The 15,004-nt window shown below is 44.6% G+C and overlaps 1 protein-coding gene across 1 annotated transcript in view; it reads left to right on the top strand.

The window, feature by feature from the left end:
* Positions 1–15,004, top strand: part of btr33 (bloodthirsty-related gene family, member 33) — a 38,029-nt gene that overhangs the window by 18,116 nt on the left and 4,909 nt on the right. The window contains exons 2-5 of the mRNA XM_079806802.1: positions 1,155–1,726; positions 10,185–10,280; positions 10,576–10,809; positions 11,009–11,156. Coding sequence (XP_079662928.1) covers positions 1,157–1,726; positions 10,185–10,280; positions 10,576–10,809; positions 11,009–11,156 — 1,048 coding nt within the window. The 5' untranslated portion in view covers positions 1,155–1,156. The remainder of the gene's footprint in view (positions 1–1,154; positions 1,727–10,184; positions 10,281–10,575; positions 10,810–11,008; positions 11,157–15,004) is intronic.

Consider the following 15,004-nt stretch of genomic DNA (forward strand, 5'->3'; position numbering starts at 1 on the left):
AGAGTTAAATTAACACTGCTCAGAGAACATATGGTCCCACTCTACAGAGTGTTAAAGTAACACTGAATCAGTGTTAAAGTTAATGAGATAATTAAGAGATTAATTAAGTGATAATTGACCATTAGTGGTGAACACCTGATGATAATGAGTAGAATCACTGAAGGAAAGAGAAAAAGAAAAACACAAGAACTACGACTGACTATTAAAAAGACATTCAATCTCTGAAGATCTCAGCAGAGGAGGATTAAACAACTCCACAAACAGCATTACCAGCTTCACACATTACTAACCAGACAGACTTTATTTCTATCAGACGACTACAGAAGCTCTTATTGAGGTTTAGATGTTGATGTTTTATTGAAAATTAAAGTTGTTTGAAGTTACCATTATTGTGATTAGTGTTTGCTTTAATTGGGCTCTTGACCCTTGACTTGCTAACATAAGTTTTTCTCTGGCTGCTGTAACTGTTCGTTACGGTGAAAATGGCAAGAAAATCTTGACGCTTGTTGTTTATGATACAGTTGTTATCATCATATAATGGCCTTATTTGCTGATTTGCTGAAACCGGGCACAGCTAGGACTGGAGCACCCTAGCACCAGGCGTCGTAGGGAGATCCAGGCTATAAAACCTGATAAAAGTGTGTGGGGTAGCCCACCCGGCCGCCTCGCAGATATCCTGCAAGGGGACCCCAGAAAGAAGGGCCACCGAAGAGGCCATGCCTCTGGTGGAATGAGCCCTCACGGCCACAGGTGAAGGCAAACTGTGCACCTGGATTTAAAATAATTACCAGCACTGCATAATACAAGTAAAATGTATTAAAAAAATTAGTGATTTAATATAAAATAATTACCAGCACTGCATAAAACAAGTAAAGTGCATTTAAAAGAACAAATTGTTTTACTTAATTATCTTAATTACATCAAATTTGTAAGTAAAAATTACTCAATACAATTCAACAGGCCAAGTTATATGTACTTATTCACTTTTTTAATTTTACTCAGCTTAGTTGAGTAAATTTACTTAATTTCCTTACGTGTGAAATTTACTTGATAAAAATTTGTGCAAAAACTTGCAAAATAAAAATTGAGTAAATTCTACTTATTGTTTTTTTCAGTGTAACGTCACTTTGTTTTTCTTCCCTCTTCTACCATAGTGATGTCATCTTCCACCCCCCTCCTGTCTGAGGAGTTGTTCCAGTGCTCCATGTGTCTGGATGTTTTCACCCATCCCGTGTCGCTTCCATGTGGTCATACGTTTTGCCAGTCATGTATCTTAGCACAGTGGACAGCATCTGGCTCCTCCCATTGCCCCAAATGTTCCACAGTTTTCCAGGAAACACCAGAGCTCTGTCAAAATTCTTTTGCTCGTGAGATGGCAGAGCAAATCCGTAAGCAAAAGGGTCAGAGGTCATCAGAATATCGTCCAGTCACATCATACGTTTTATGTGACATGTGCCCACTGGAGAAAGCATCCCGTGCTGTAAAATCTTGCCTGGTTTGTGTGGCATCATACTGTGAGGTGCACGTGACGTCCCACACCTCCAGGTTCACCAACCACAAGCTTGTGCAGCCGCAGCAGATGGACAAGCAAATTTGCAGGATACATGAAAGACCCTTGGAGCTTTACTGCAGACATGACCAAACTGCAGTTTGTGTGTTGTGCATGAACACAGAACACAACACACACCACACAATACCAGTGGAGAAAGAATGGGCAGAGAGAAAGGTTTGGGCACATTTTGGATGCTACTTGTCTAATCAATGATTATGATTTTAAACAAAAACCATGATACAATATAATATTTGGTCCCACTTACTAAGTGTCTTTAACTACTATGTAGTAACATTTAAATTAATAATTTAAACTATAAAAATCTACATTTGATTTACATTTGATCTGAATGAGCATGTCTCATAAATGACAAAAAAAGTTATTTGAACTCACAAAGAACCTGTCTAGGTCAAAATTAACCACAAAATGCCTATATCAAAAAGTGTACAATGTCACGTAGATCATGGTTTTAATAATATGCATGACACAGGAAGTCCAAATAAATACTTTTAATAATAATCATGGAGAATGCTCGCAAGGAAAATAACACCTCACTAAGCACACAACGAGAACCGACAAAGGAATGAACAAAACAAAGAACTTGCATAGAGAATTTAACTAGATACAAGTGGGATTGATTAGTAACCAAGGTAGCAAAAAAAGAGAACTTGGTTTGCGACTCAATCAGCTCCCTAGTTCGGCCATTTTAAGGGCTGTTTCAATCGAAAAATCCTTCCAGTGCACTGAAATGTTCGCTCCCTAAAAAGTCCCACAAAGCACTGTGAAAACCAGGGAGCGTCGATGCTCACTATGTTCCCTTAACGGAATTTCTTACACACAATAGATGATTTTTAAAATACAAACTATTATTCAATTATATTTCAGCATTAACATACTTCACTAGACAAGTAATCAACATAATCTAGCTGATATTTATCATACACTCTTAAAAATAAAGGTTCTTTGGCGGGGTGTATGGTTCCATGAAGAACCTTTAATATCCAAAGAACCTTTCCATTGCACAAAAGGTTCTTTATAGTGAAGAAAGGATCTTTAGACTATAAAATGGTTAGAAAAAAATGGTTCTTTAAAGAACCTTTCACGAAACGGTTCTTCAGGGAACCAAAAATGGTTCTTCTATGGCATCGCCTTAATTGAAAACCCCTTTTTGGTTCTTCCTTTATTTTTAAGAGTGTAGGTATGTATACGTACGTAGATGCCACATTTGTTTGCTCCAGACACGTCGGCGCACCCACCATCTTGGAAAGGTTAGCATGTCGTCACTGACAGTAAGAATCAATGTAACGCCCCAACATTGCACAGCTTCTGATTGTGAAACCACCAAGATTTAAATACCCAAAGAAATGGGACAACCTTTCACAGATGAGAACGTGATGGTTTGTCTGGTGTATGTTTTAACTCAATATTACAAGTTGTTACTATGGTACTTTTTTAATAATTTTACTTATATGGTAATTTTTTTTTATGTTGTGTTGCTGACGCCTTTGTCCTGTTGTATAATGTTATTTTAGCAAAATCATCTGCTGAAGTAGCCTGACAAGCCAGACCCACATCAGGATGTTGGGTCTGGAAACTCACCATTGACAGGGCTCAATCCGAGGGGAGGGATAAACGGTTGTCTTTCAAATTCCCTCTGCACGCAATTGGATAGCGCCATGAGCGTCACAGCCAACCAAAGCAAAGAAGAAGGTGAAGCCGAGCTAACGTTAGTTGATAGACTTTCGCCGTATCCGGTTGGCAAAACTTCGAACATATATTTTCTTAAGAATGATTTCAGTGCCGTTCTTTGTTCTTTTCTCAAAGAAAAGCTTAACTCCAAGTCTTCCAGAGTCGCGGCCAAAGCTGATTCAAAAGACCGCTGCTCATCAGCTTCTTTGTTTACGAGTAACACATGGAACCTCTGCAACTCTGCTGTGACGTGCCATCATTATGTTAAGCCCGCCCACCGACTCTACACACGCTGTGATTGGCCTGACCAGAATTTGTTTTTTCCAGCTCTCAGGTCTACCAAGAGTTGCTAGACTACACTCGCGGCAAAATACATTTTCTGCCACTAGGGTACGTCTAGATTTCTAGGCTACTGCTGAAGTCTATTGCAGATATAAACATTGATACATGCATTTAACTACGGTTGCAGACACTCAGACAACTTGCTCTCAAATGTTCAAGTAGCAGCTTTGACCATTCCAATTTGCCAGACAGCAGCCCATAGAAACAGCTGCTAATGAGGCATCTATGTATATATTTATAATTTATTTATGGCTGCAAGCAAAGTATTTATCATAATGTATTTTAAAAAAAAGAAAGATATTAGTTATACTGTTATTCATAAATACCAAGGAGCAAGGGAGTTGATTGAGATACACCCTAATGCTCATACACTACCTCATTCACACTGCCCGATTTTAGCCCCGATTTTGACTCGCCGGCAGGTTTTGAAAAATCGCCGACAAATGCCTGAAATCATAGGCAAATCAGTGCTTGTGCACGTGAGTGACAATCACGCAGTGTGAATGATCAAAGACGCGATCAGAGAGAAACGCAGACGAGTCGCCAACGCCTATGAGATATTTGGCATGCTAAATATATGGACCTGTCAGCGATTCAAAATCCTGCTGTGTGAAATGTGTTCTGACTGAAAATTACATTTGCGATGACCGACAGCCAATGAGAGAGCAAGATACAGGGCAGCGGGAAGTGCAGGGAGGAGTTACAGACCAGAATATCAGTATTTTAATAGATGTATTTACAATTATATCAAACAGAAACAAAGCACAAACGATCACGGGTGATCTCACGTTGTTTACTTGTCATATCTCACGTGTGTTTGGTTGTGAAACGTATTTGCGCACCAGAGAGAGTTGTCGGTGATTCTTCCTATTGTAAAATCATGCAGTGTGAAACCTCCTGTCGCCGATCCATCATGCAATGTGAACACAGCAGTACGGTGGCCCAGTAGTGCACAACACAACGAAATTTAAAAAGCATATATAAGTTCACAACACAACGAAATAAATCCACAACACAACGGAATGAAACCACAACACAACGAAATCAAGACACAACACAACGAAATCAAGCCACAACACAAAGAAAAATCAACAACACAACGAAATCAAGCCACAACACAAAGAAAAATACACAACACAACGAAATCAAGCCACAACACAACGAAAAATCCACAACACAACGAAAAATCCACAACACAACGGAAATGCTCCCGACCACTAGGGGACTCTCGGAGTGCGGTAAAGTTAGTTCCCTTTCGAGGGAACTCGCACTGCATCGGAACGACGCTTTGGGGATGCTCCCTTAGCATCAGCGAATCTGAAACCAGAATGCCAACAAGGCCAATCCGATTGGCGTGAGTGATGACGTCATTGTGACGGCATACCCGGAAGTATAAAAGGGGAGCTGGAACGTAATGGCGGTAGTTATTGCTCTTCAGCAAGCGCTATCTGTCAAACTGTTTGTCTATTTACTGTTGTATGTCAGTGAAAGTGTGTGAAAATGGAAAAATGTGAGAATGTGAGAGAGTTTAAGCAGTGTGTGCATCCGTGTCCCCGTTTCATGTCGGGCTCGGATACACACCTGCTTTGTGTGCATTGCCTGGGCGTTCAGCATGCTCAAGCGGCTCTCGAGGGAGCCGCTTGTGAGCATTGTGAAAAGCTGACACTCAGGGTGCTCCGCTCTCGGCTGGCCGCGTTTGATGAGGCCGGCCAGCCTCGTGAGCCCCGTGGTTCTGGACCCGCGGTCGCTGAGGCGGCTCGGCGTCGCAGATCATGGGGCTCACAGCGGGACTTGTCAGAGGGTTTCGGGACTGCTGCGGCACTTTCCCGATCCTTCTTAGTCGGGAAAGCTTAATACTTTCCCGAAAGCTTTATAGTTCCCAAAAAGGATGGAGGGTTGCGTCCGATTATAGATCTGAGGTTTTTGAATCTGTCTCTGAGGAGCTTCAGATTCAAAATGCTCACCATTCCCATGATCGGGAGTCAGATCCAGTCCGAGGACTGGTTCGTCACGATAGATCTGAAGGACGCATACTTTCATATCTCCATCCTCCCATGTCAGAGGAAGTATCTGAGGTTCGCTTTCGGGGGCGAAGTGTACCAATATCGAGTGCTTCTCTTTGGCCTAGCCCTCTCCCCACGCACATTCACGAAGTGCATGGATGCAGCCCTGGCTCCATTGAGACTTCAGGGCATCCGTGTGCTGAATTATATCGACGACTGGCTCATACTGGCCCAGTCGTACGAAGTGGCGTTCCGGCATCGAGATGTCGTTCTGAACCACATAAAGTGCCTGGGGCTGAGACTCAACACGAAAAAGAGCGTGTTGACGCCGTCCCAGAGGACAACGTTCCTCGGGGTCGTGTGGGATTCGACGACGATGCGGGCACAATTGTCTCCCGCGCGAGTCGAGACCATACTGGCGATGGTCTCAGAAATAAGGCTAGGCCACAACATCACTGTGAAGCACTTTCAGAGAGTGCTGGGGCACATGGCAGCAGCGTCCAGCGTAATACCTTCTGGCCTGCTGAACATGAGACCCCTCCAGTGGTGGCTGAAAACCAAGGGGTTTTCCCCCAGAGGGAATCCTTTCCGTATGATCAGGGTAACGCGCAAATGCCTTCGTTCCCTAGTCATATGGAAGAAACCTTGGTTTCTGTCCCAGGGGCCAGTGTTGGGAGCGTCCTGTTGCCGGAAATCCGTTTCAACAGACGCCTCCCTCACTGGTTGGGGCGCGGTCATGGACGGCCGCTTTGCGTGGGGCCCATGAGAGGGCCGTCATTCCTCCTGGCACATAAATTGCCTGGAGATGATGGCGGTCTACAAAGCTCTCAGGAGCTTTTTCCCGGACCTCCGCGGCCAACATGTCCTGGTACGGACAGACAATACGTCTGTCGTAGCGTACATCAACCGCCAGGGGGGATTGAGGTCGCGCTCTCTTTACAGACTGGCGCGTAAAGTCCTCCTGTGGTCCCAGGGGAAACTATTGTCCATCAGGGCAATGTATGTCCCAGGGGTCCAAAATCAGTGAGCAGACATCCTGTCGAGGCAGGGGCTGAGGCCCGGGGAGTGGCGACTCCACCCAGAGGTGGTGGAGGCCATATGCAAGAGGTTCAGCCCAGTGGAAGTGGATCTGTTTGCGTGTCGAGAGACGTCCCACTGTCCACTGTGGTTTTCCCTCACGCGTCCAGCCCCGCTGGGGCTGGATGCCATGGTTCAGACGTGGCCGAGGCTGCGTCTGTACGCATTTCCCCCGATTGCTCTGCTCCCGGGAGTCCTGGAAAGGGTCCGGCAACAGGGGGTCAGTCTACTTCTGGTAGCACCCCGTTGGCCGACTCGAGTTTGGTTCTCGGATATCATAGCTCTGCTAGCAGGTCAGCCGTGGGAGATTCCTCTGAGGAGGGATCTTCTGTCTCAGGCGGCGGGTACGATATTTTACCCCCGCCCAGAGATTTGGAACCTATGGGTCTGGCCCCTGAGTGGACCAGGTACGTAGAGGCTGGCCTATCGGCGGAGGTGATAGAGACCTTACTCAGTTCCAGGGCTCCGTCTACGAGGAGACTGTACAGCCTCAAGTGGAATGTATTTTCCACTTGGTGCAGGGAGCGTGAGGTGGACCCAGTTAACTGCCCGGTGGCTTCAGTGCTGGAGTTCCTCCAAGATTGCTTCTCTGCAGGGCTTACCCCGTCCACACTCAAGGTGTACGTGGCTGCCATTGCGGCTTTCCACGCTCCTATGGGTGATGGGCCTCTGGGTAGGCACCATCTGGTTGTACAATTCCTCCGTGGAGCTCGGAGGATGAGGCCTGCGGCTCATTCCAGAGTTCCAACCTGGGACCTGGCAGTGGTTCTTGAAGGATTGGCTGAGGCCCCCTTCGAACCATTGGAGTCGGCTGGACCAAAGGACCTGACCCTTAAGGTGGCTTTTCTCCTTGCCATTACCTCTCTTAGGAGAGTGGGAGATCTCCAGGCCTTGGCGGTAACGCCGACCTGCCTGGAGTTTGCCCCGGGAGGAGTAAAAGCCATCTTACACCCTAGGCCGGGCTACGTGCCTAAGGTGCCTTCAAGGGTGGTCAGGTCATTGGTCCTGCAGGCATTCCATCCTCCGCCTCACGTGACGGCGGAAGAGGGGAGGCTTCACCTACTCTGCCCGGTTAGGGCCCTTAGAGTTTATCTGGCGAAGTCTGCACAGTGGAGGAGATCGCAACAACTGTTGGTGTGTTTTGGCTCACCTAAGAAGAGATTGCCTGCGTCTACTCAGACAATCAGTAATTGGATTGTCCAGGCGATTACCATGGCCTACCAGGTGCGCAGTTTGCCTTCACCTGTGGCCGTGAGGGCTCATTCCACCAGAGGCATGGCCTCTTCGGTGGCCCTTCTTTCTGGGGTCCCCTTGCAGGATATCTGCGAGGCGGCCGGGTGGGCTACCCCACACACTTTTATCAGGTTCTATAGCCTGGATCTCCCTACGACGCCTGGTGCTAGGGTGCTCCAGTTCTAGCTGTGCCCGGTCTCCGGCTTCACACTAGGGCAGGTGCTACCCTTCGGTGTGGCCTAGTGGGTACTCGTTCCCCAAAGCGTCGTTCCGATGCAGTGCGAGTTCCCTCGAAAGGGAACTGCTCGGGTTATGTATATAACCCTTGTTCCCTGAGAAGGGGAACGAGCACTGCATCCCGACGCCACACCTCGGCGTGCCTGGAGCGCATGCTTCAGAGCAATTACTACCGCCATTACGTTCCAGCTCCCCTTTTATACTTCCGGGTATGCCGTCACAATGACGTCATCACGCACGCCAATCGGATTGGCCTAGTTGGCATTCTGGTTTCAGATTCGCTGATGCTAAGGGAGCATCCCCAAAGCGTCGTTCCGATGCAGTGCTCGTTCCCCTTCTCAGGGAACAAGGGTTATATACATAACCCGAGCAGTTTTCCTTGCCTTGTTCTATATAGATTCGCCAATCTTACAAATATTTAAACTCTACAATCAGTTTTAAGTGTGCAGTTGTATATTGACATGAAATATCAATTAAAAATCACTTACGTGCATAATAGCTGCATATTTATACTCGAGAACGCTTTGATCCGCTGCCTCGGCGCTAAGGGAGCATCTGTCAATTCCACCAAGTTGAAACATAATTTGCATGAATTAAATGTACTTTTTTTTTAAATTTTCAAATTCCAATGTTGTGTTGTGCATTATTAAGTCAATTTTACCAATACAATCAAGCTGTGGAATTTTAACATGTCTGTTTTTAAATGTTAAAGTAATTTTAATTCATACAAATTATACGTTTCAACCAATTGGTGGAATTGGTAGACGTTCCCTTAGCGCCGTGGTATCGGGTCAAAGCATTCTCGAGCATAAATATGCAGCTGTAATGCATGTAGGTGATTTTAAATTAATATTTCATATAGATAAACAATGGTTAGCCTACATACTGTTAAAACTAATTGTGGTATTGATTTATTTGTAAGATTGCCGACTCTACGTATAGAACAGTGGCAACTTTACAGCATTTCTGTTGTGTTGTGGATTTTTCGTTGTGTTGTGGACTTTTCGTTGTGTTGTGTTGTGGATTTTTCGTTGTGTTGTGGATTTTTCGTTGTGTTGTGGACTTTTCGTTGTGTTGTGGATTTTTCGTTGTGTTGTGGACTTTTCGTTGAGTTGTCGATTTATTTCGTTGTGTTGTGAACTTATGTATGCTTTTTAAATTTCGTTGTGTTGTGCACTACTGGGCCACCGTACAGCAGCAACTGAATAATACCCCAGATAATCATGCAGTGTGAAAAGAACTGCGATCTGACTACTTTTAAAACCGTGCAGTGTGAACTCGGCATAGTAACACAGGAACATGAACAAAAACTACACTATATAAAAAATTATATAAAACTAAAAATAGTGTGTATATTTCCTTAAGAAAATTGTGGTTCAGTGTTGTATAGAAAATAGTGAGAACATTTCACTAATAAAACCAAGAGATACATTTTCCTATTTTTTTTTTAAGGAAACAGTTTTGAGGCTTGAATTGAGGAACTGATTAAGCTGATCAAATTAAGGGAAAAAAACTACCTATTTATTTTACGAGAATTAGATAAATTATGCAGTTTTATTTAGATATACCATTGTTAGTTCCCAGCATGCTTTGCATATGGTTGGAAATGGATAGTTAATATTGAAATGTAGTGTTATTTTATGTGTTTTTGAGTGAAGGGAAACCTGTTAATGTTTAATGATCAGTTATGTTTGACTTTTGAATGTTTGAATGTTGAAGTTTTGATCATTACCATTGTGCAGAAGAGTAGAGCTTGTGGTTATGTAGTGAATAACTACATGTACTAATAATATGAAGCATGTTGTTCAATGAGCAATAGCTTTGCTAATGCTAATGCAGTAATAAGTTTCTACTTGTTGTGCCGCCTACAATCTATAAATTGTTTTAATCATTATTCTTGATGATTATCATTAGAACCTCAGGACTGTCTGGACACATGTAGCGTTTTTGTTGTTGTTGTTGGTTTGGTTTTACAGCTGCTCTTGTGTATTGATTTATTTTTATGAGACATAATTGCGATCACATCTGTGTTCTCTCTGTGTTTGTCATAGACTCAGTTATTAAAGACACAGTCTAACCTGAAGCAGATGATTATGGAGAGGTGGAGTAAAGTTGAGGAACTCAAACACTCTATAAAACTAAACAAAGTAAGAACCTGCAAACTACATTTTATATTTTTTTATTTTTGTTTTAATTTGGCAGATGCTTTTTATTAAAAGCAGATTACAAATTAACTCATTACTAAAAATGTAGATGTAATTAATTTCAAAATTAATTCTTTAATATAAATAATTTGACATCAACCATAGGCTTACTGAAATTATGTTAAAATGTATTATAAACTTGCCTTAGGTATATAGGTAGTCAACAGCTAAACTTACCAAATGAATGCATTTCACACAAGCCCGTTCTTAATGTGTTGCCTGTTATTTATCTTTTTAGGAGAACACAGAAAGAGAGATGGCATACAGTGTTGAGGTCTTCACTGCACTTCAGCAGTTTATTGAAAGAAGCCAGTCTGAGCTGCTCAGAAAGATGAAACATAAGCAGAAAACTGCACAGAAACATGTAGAGGGCCTCATTAAAGAGCTGGAAGCAGAAATCGCTAAACTGAATGCTAGAAACTCTGAGCTGGAAAAGCTCTCATGTTCTGAAGACCACCTTTACTTGATACAGGTGACTCTTCTGCATCTTTTCAGCCAGGTGCAGGTTGATCATACCTGTTTTTCTTGTTAATTTACAATTAAAGCATACTATATATTTCAATATCAATTTAACACATTGTTCAGTGTGTTTAGTGAAATATATTAAAATACTGAAATTTGTAATGAAATGATTACTTTAATTTAAGAGCTTGTATTGATGATCCTTCCAGGCTTTCCGTAGCCCAAGTGAGTTGCCTCAGTGTAAAAGCTGGTCTCAGATCAGTGTGCACACCAGTCAGGGTCTGGAGGTGCTGAGAGAAACCCTGAATGATGCAAAAGAACTGCTGAAAACAAAAATATATACCGTCACAAAGAGAGGTTATTACTACTTTGTTATTTGACAGCTAAAATAACTTAATGTTAAAGGGTTAGTTCACCCAAAAATGAAAATTCTGTCATTAATTACTTACCCTCATGTCGTTCGACACCCGTATGACCTCCGTTCATCTTCGGAACAGAAATGAAGATATTTTAGTTGAAATCTGATGGCTCTGAAAGGCCTCCATTGGCACAATGGCACAGTTCACTCTCAAGACCCTTAAAAGGTACTAAAGACGTCGTTACAAAGTCCATCTCACTACAGTGGTTCTAAAATAACTTTATGAATCGGCGATAATAGTTCCCCTTCGAGGGAACTCGAACTGCGTCATCGTGACGACACTTTGGGGAACGCCCCTCGCGTAAAGCGTCTGAAGAAACTGTAAAATCAGCCCAATCCGATTGGTGTTGCGTGATGACGTCGTATGTGACGGCATACCCGGAAGATACAAAGAGACGTCTGAACGAAACAGAGATAGCTTTTTTTGCTCTTCAGCGTTAGCGCTCTGTGTTACCAGTCTGAGAGTATTTGGTGTTGTTATCTACCAACGTTGTTTTCACAAGCATACAGGGCTCGCGAATTCCATGGCCGGTCCCGTGCTGTTGAGGCAGCACGGTTGATCTATCATGGACTGGCAGATGGGTCTGTCAGGGGAACTTGAGAGTGCTTATGCATCTTCTCCTTCCCGGTGACAGCTCCATTGTTCTCCTTCCCCGCGTGGAAGCCCGCGCTGCGGCTTCTTCCCCCGGGGTGGAGGACCCGATGCGTGAGCTGTCTGATTCTGAGGAATAAGATGGGCTCCGTATCGAGGCTCGCCTTTCCTAATGCAGATTCAACCTCGAGTTGCCGAGGCGGCGCGCAGGTTTGGGTCTGTTATTAGAGTGATACAACGTGACACGGTGAGAAGGGATACTGTGGGTGCGAGGCATGCAGTCAGCTCCTGAGGGGGCGGGCTGTTTTCATTCAGAAATATCTCGACGCGGACTGCCGTGCGCCTTCGGGTGTTTCAGCCTCGCGCCCTTTGGCTTTTTTCTCGAGGGATGAAAGCCAGTTGTATTATAGCGGCTTGAACCGCGTTGCTGAGGCAACGTGTGGTTTACGAGCCGTATATAATACAATTAAGCAGTATTGTCTGATAATTGTGGCTGCGTTTTATTCTGAGGAATTAAATGAAATATGATCTGACTTTGAGGAGTTAGATATTCAGCCTATTATTCAGACCATGTTCACCGTATTTGTGAAATGTGATACTGTTTGGCTTTCTTCTCGAGGGAGGAAGGCCAATTGTATTATAACTGCTTGAGCCGCGTTGCTGAGGCAACGTGTGATTTTCGAGCCGTATATAATATAATCGAACAGTATTCGCTTTCACCTTACTATGGCTGCATTTAATTCCGAGGAATTAAATTAAAATATTATCTGACTATGAGGAGTTAGATGTATTTTTTACTCAGCCTATCATTCAGACCAGGTTGCACGGTTTGGGTGATTATGATGACATTTAATTCTGAGGAATTGAGTGTCATGTTATCTGACTTTGTTAAGTTAGATACTTAATCAGTCTGTCGCCCAAGCGTGTTTGACTTGTCTGGATATCCATCTAAGATTGGAGGTTGCGGCCCTGTCGAGCTGCTCCCTTAGATGAGGCCCCTGCTGGCCGGCCCCCTCTCCCGGGTAGGAGCGATCGAAGTCGCCTCCCCTGTGGAGCTTTTGGGAATCGATGTTGTGCTCCCGCCGTCTAGTACGTTTCGGGCCACATCGTTTCTCAGCGCACGCGCGCTGCACCAGCCGCCTCTAGCAAAGACCTGCGGCGGTCCAGCAAATGCGTACGCACACCGAAAATCTTCCTCGATTTCGCCCTGCCGGTTAGCCGCTTCAGGGGGTCGGGGAGGAGGCTCGGTTGACACCCGAGGCCGGCCTCGAGAGGCTGGTTCCCTTAGCAGATTATCTCGGCGCATGGTTATGCCTCCGAATATATCTGCATGGGCCCTGCGTACTGTAGAACGGGGTTACAGGCCGCAGTTCAGTTCCCTCCCCCGAAGTCTAACGGGGTGGTCTGGATTGTGGTCGGCCCAGAGCAGGTGCGGGTAATGGAACAGGAAGTACACTCCCTGTCGGTTAAGGAGGCTTTGAACGTATTCCTCCGCCAGTCAGGGAGTCCGGGTCCTACAGCCGGTACTTCATAGTTCCTAAGAAGGATGGCCAGTTGCGTCCAACTTTAGATCGGAGGTACTTGGATCGTTCTCCGAGGAGATTCAGATTCAAGATGCTTGAGTGTCGTGGTTCAGATCCAGTCTGAGGACTGGTCTGTCACGGTGGATCTAAAGAGGACACATACTTCCATGTTCCATCCTTCTGTGTCACGGGGGATTCCTGAGGTTCGCTTTCGGGGGCGAAGCGTATCATTATCAGGTTCCTCCATTCGGGCATCACTGTACAGCAGTTTAGGACTGCTGGGACTTGCGGCAGCTGCGTCCAACAGAATTTCTCTTGGCCTGCTGCATGAGACCCCTACAGTGGTGGCTGGGAACCAGGGAGGTTTTCCTTGAGGGGAAGACCATTCTGTATGATCAGGGTAACGCGCAGATGCCTTCGTTCTCTCGTCATATGGAAGAGACTGATGGCAAAGACTGATGGCAAAGACTGATGGCAAAGACTGAAAGATGGCAAAGACTGATGGCAAAGACTGAAAGACTCAGGAGGAGTTTCTTCCCCCAGGCCATCAGACTCCTGAACTCAGTCACGTGACTTCACTTCACCCCGCATAAACATCCAGTTTAAACATTAACATCCACATACTGCCATTGCACTGCACTTTACTTTCCTATTGTTACTGCGTAACAACCTGTAATAAACCTTGCACATTATACTTCTTTATATATACATATATATATATTTATGTTAACCACTTATTTCTAAGTCTACAGTTTATCTCACTTATCATATCCACTTATTTTTTTATATTTTTATATTTTAATTTTTATATTTTTATTTTTATCTTATTTCCTATTTTTATCTTTTACTTGATTTATTTATAATTCTACTTATGTTAATACTTTTTATTCTAATTTTATTCTATTTCTATTTTAATTTCTTGTAACTGTTATTTGCACTGTCCATGGAGCGGACCTGTTTACATTTCACTGCCAGTTGTATATTGTCTATATAACTGTGTATGTGACAAATAAAACTCTTGAATCTTGAAGAGACCTTGGTTCCTGTCCCGGGGGCCAGTGCTGGGAGCTTCATGTTGCCGGGAAACCGTTTCAACAGACGCATCCCTCACTGGTTGGGACACGGTCATGGAAGGCCGCTTTTTCAGAGGTCTGTGGGAGACCCGGCATTCTTCCTGGCACATCTACTGCCTGGAAATGCTGGCGGTCTACGAAGCTCTGAGGAGCTTCCTCCCGGACCTCCGCGGCCACCATGTCCTGATGCAGAAGTGAACCAGGGGGTTTTCCTTGAGGGGAAATTCATTCTGTATGATCAGGGTAACGCGCAGCTGCCTTCGTTCCCTCGTCATATGGAAGAGACCTGGGTTCCTGTCCCAGGGGCCAGTGCTTGGAGCATCATGTTGCCGGGAAACCGTTTCAACAGACGCATCCCTCACTGGTTGGGACACGGTTATGGAAGGCCGCTTTTTCAGAGGTCTGTGGGAGACCCGGCATTCTTCCTGGCACATCAACTGCCTGGGAATGCTGGCGGTCTACTAAGCTCTGAGGAGCTTCCTCCCGGACCTCCGCGGCCACCATGTCCTGATGCGTAAGTGAACCAGGGGGCTTTCCTTGAGGGGAAATTCATTCTGTATGATCAGGGTAACGCGCAGATGCCTTCGTTCCCTTGTCAT

This window comes from Gobio gobio (genome assembly GCF_949357685.1).
Source record: "Gobio gobio genome assembly, chromosome: 23".
Lineage (NCBI taxonomy): Eukaryota > Metazoa > Chordata > Actinopteri > Cypriniformes > Gobionidae > Gobio > Gobio gobio.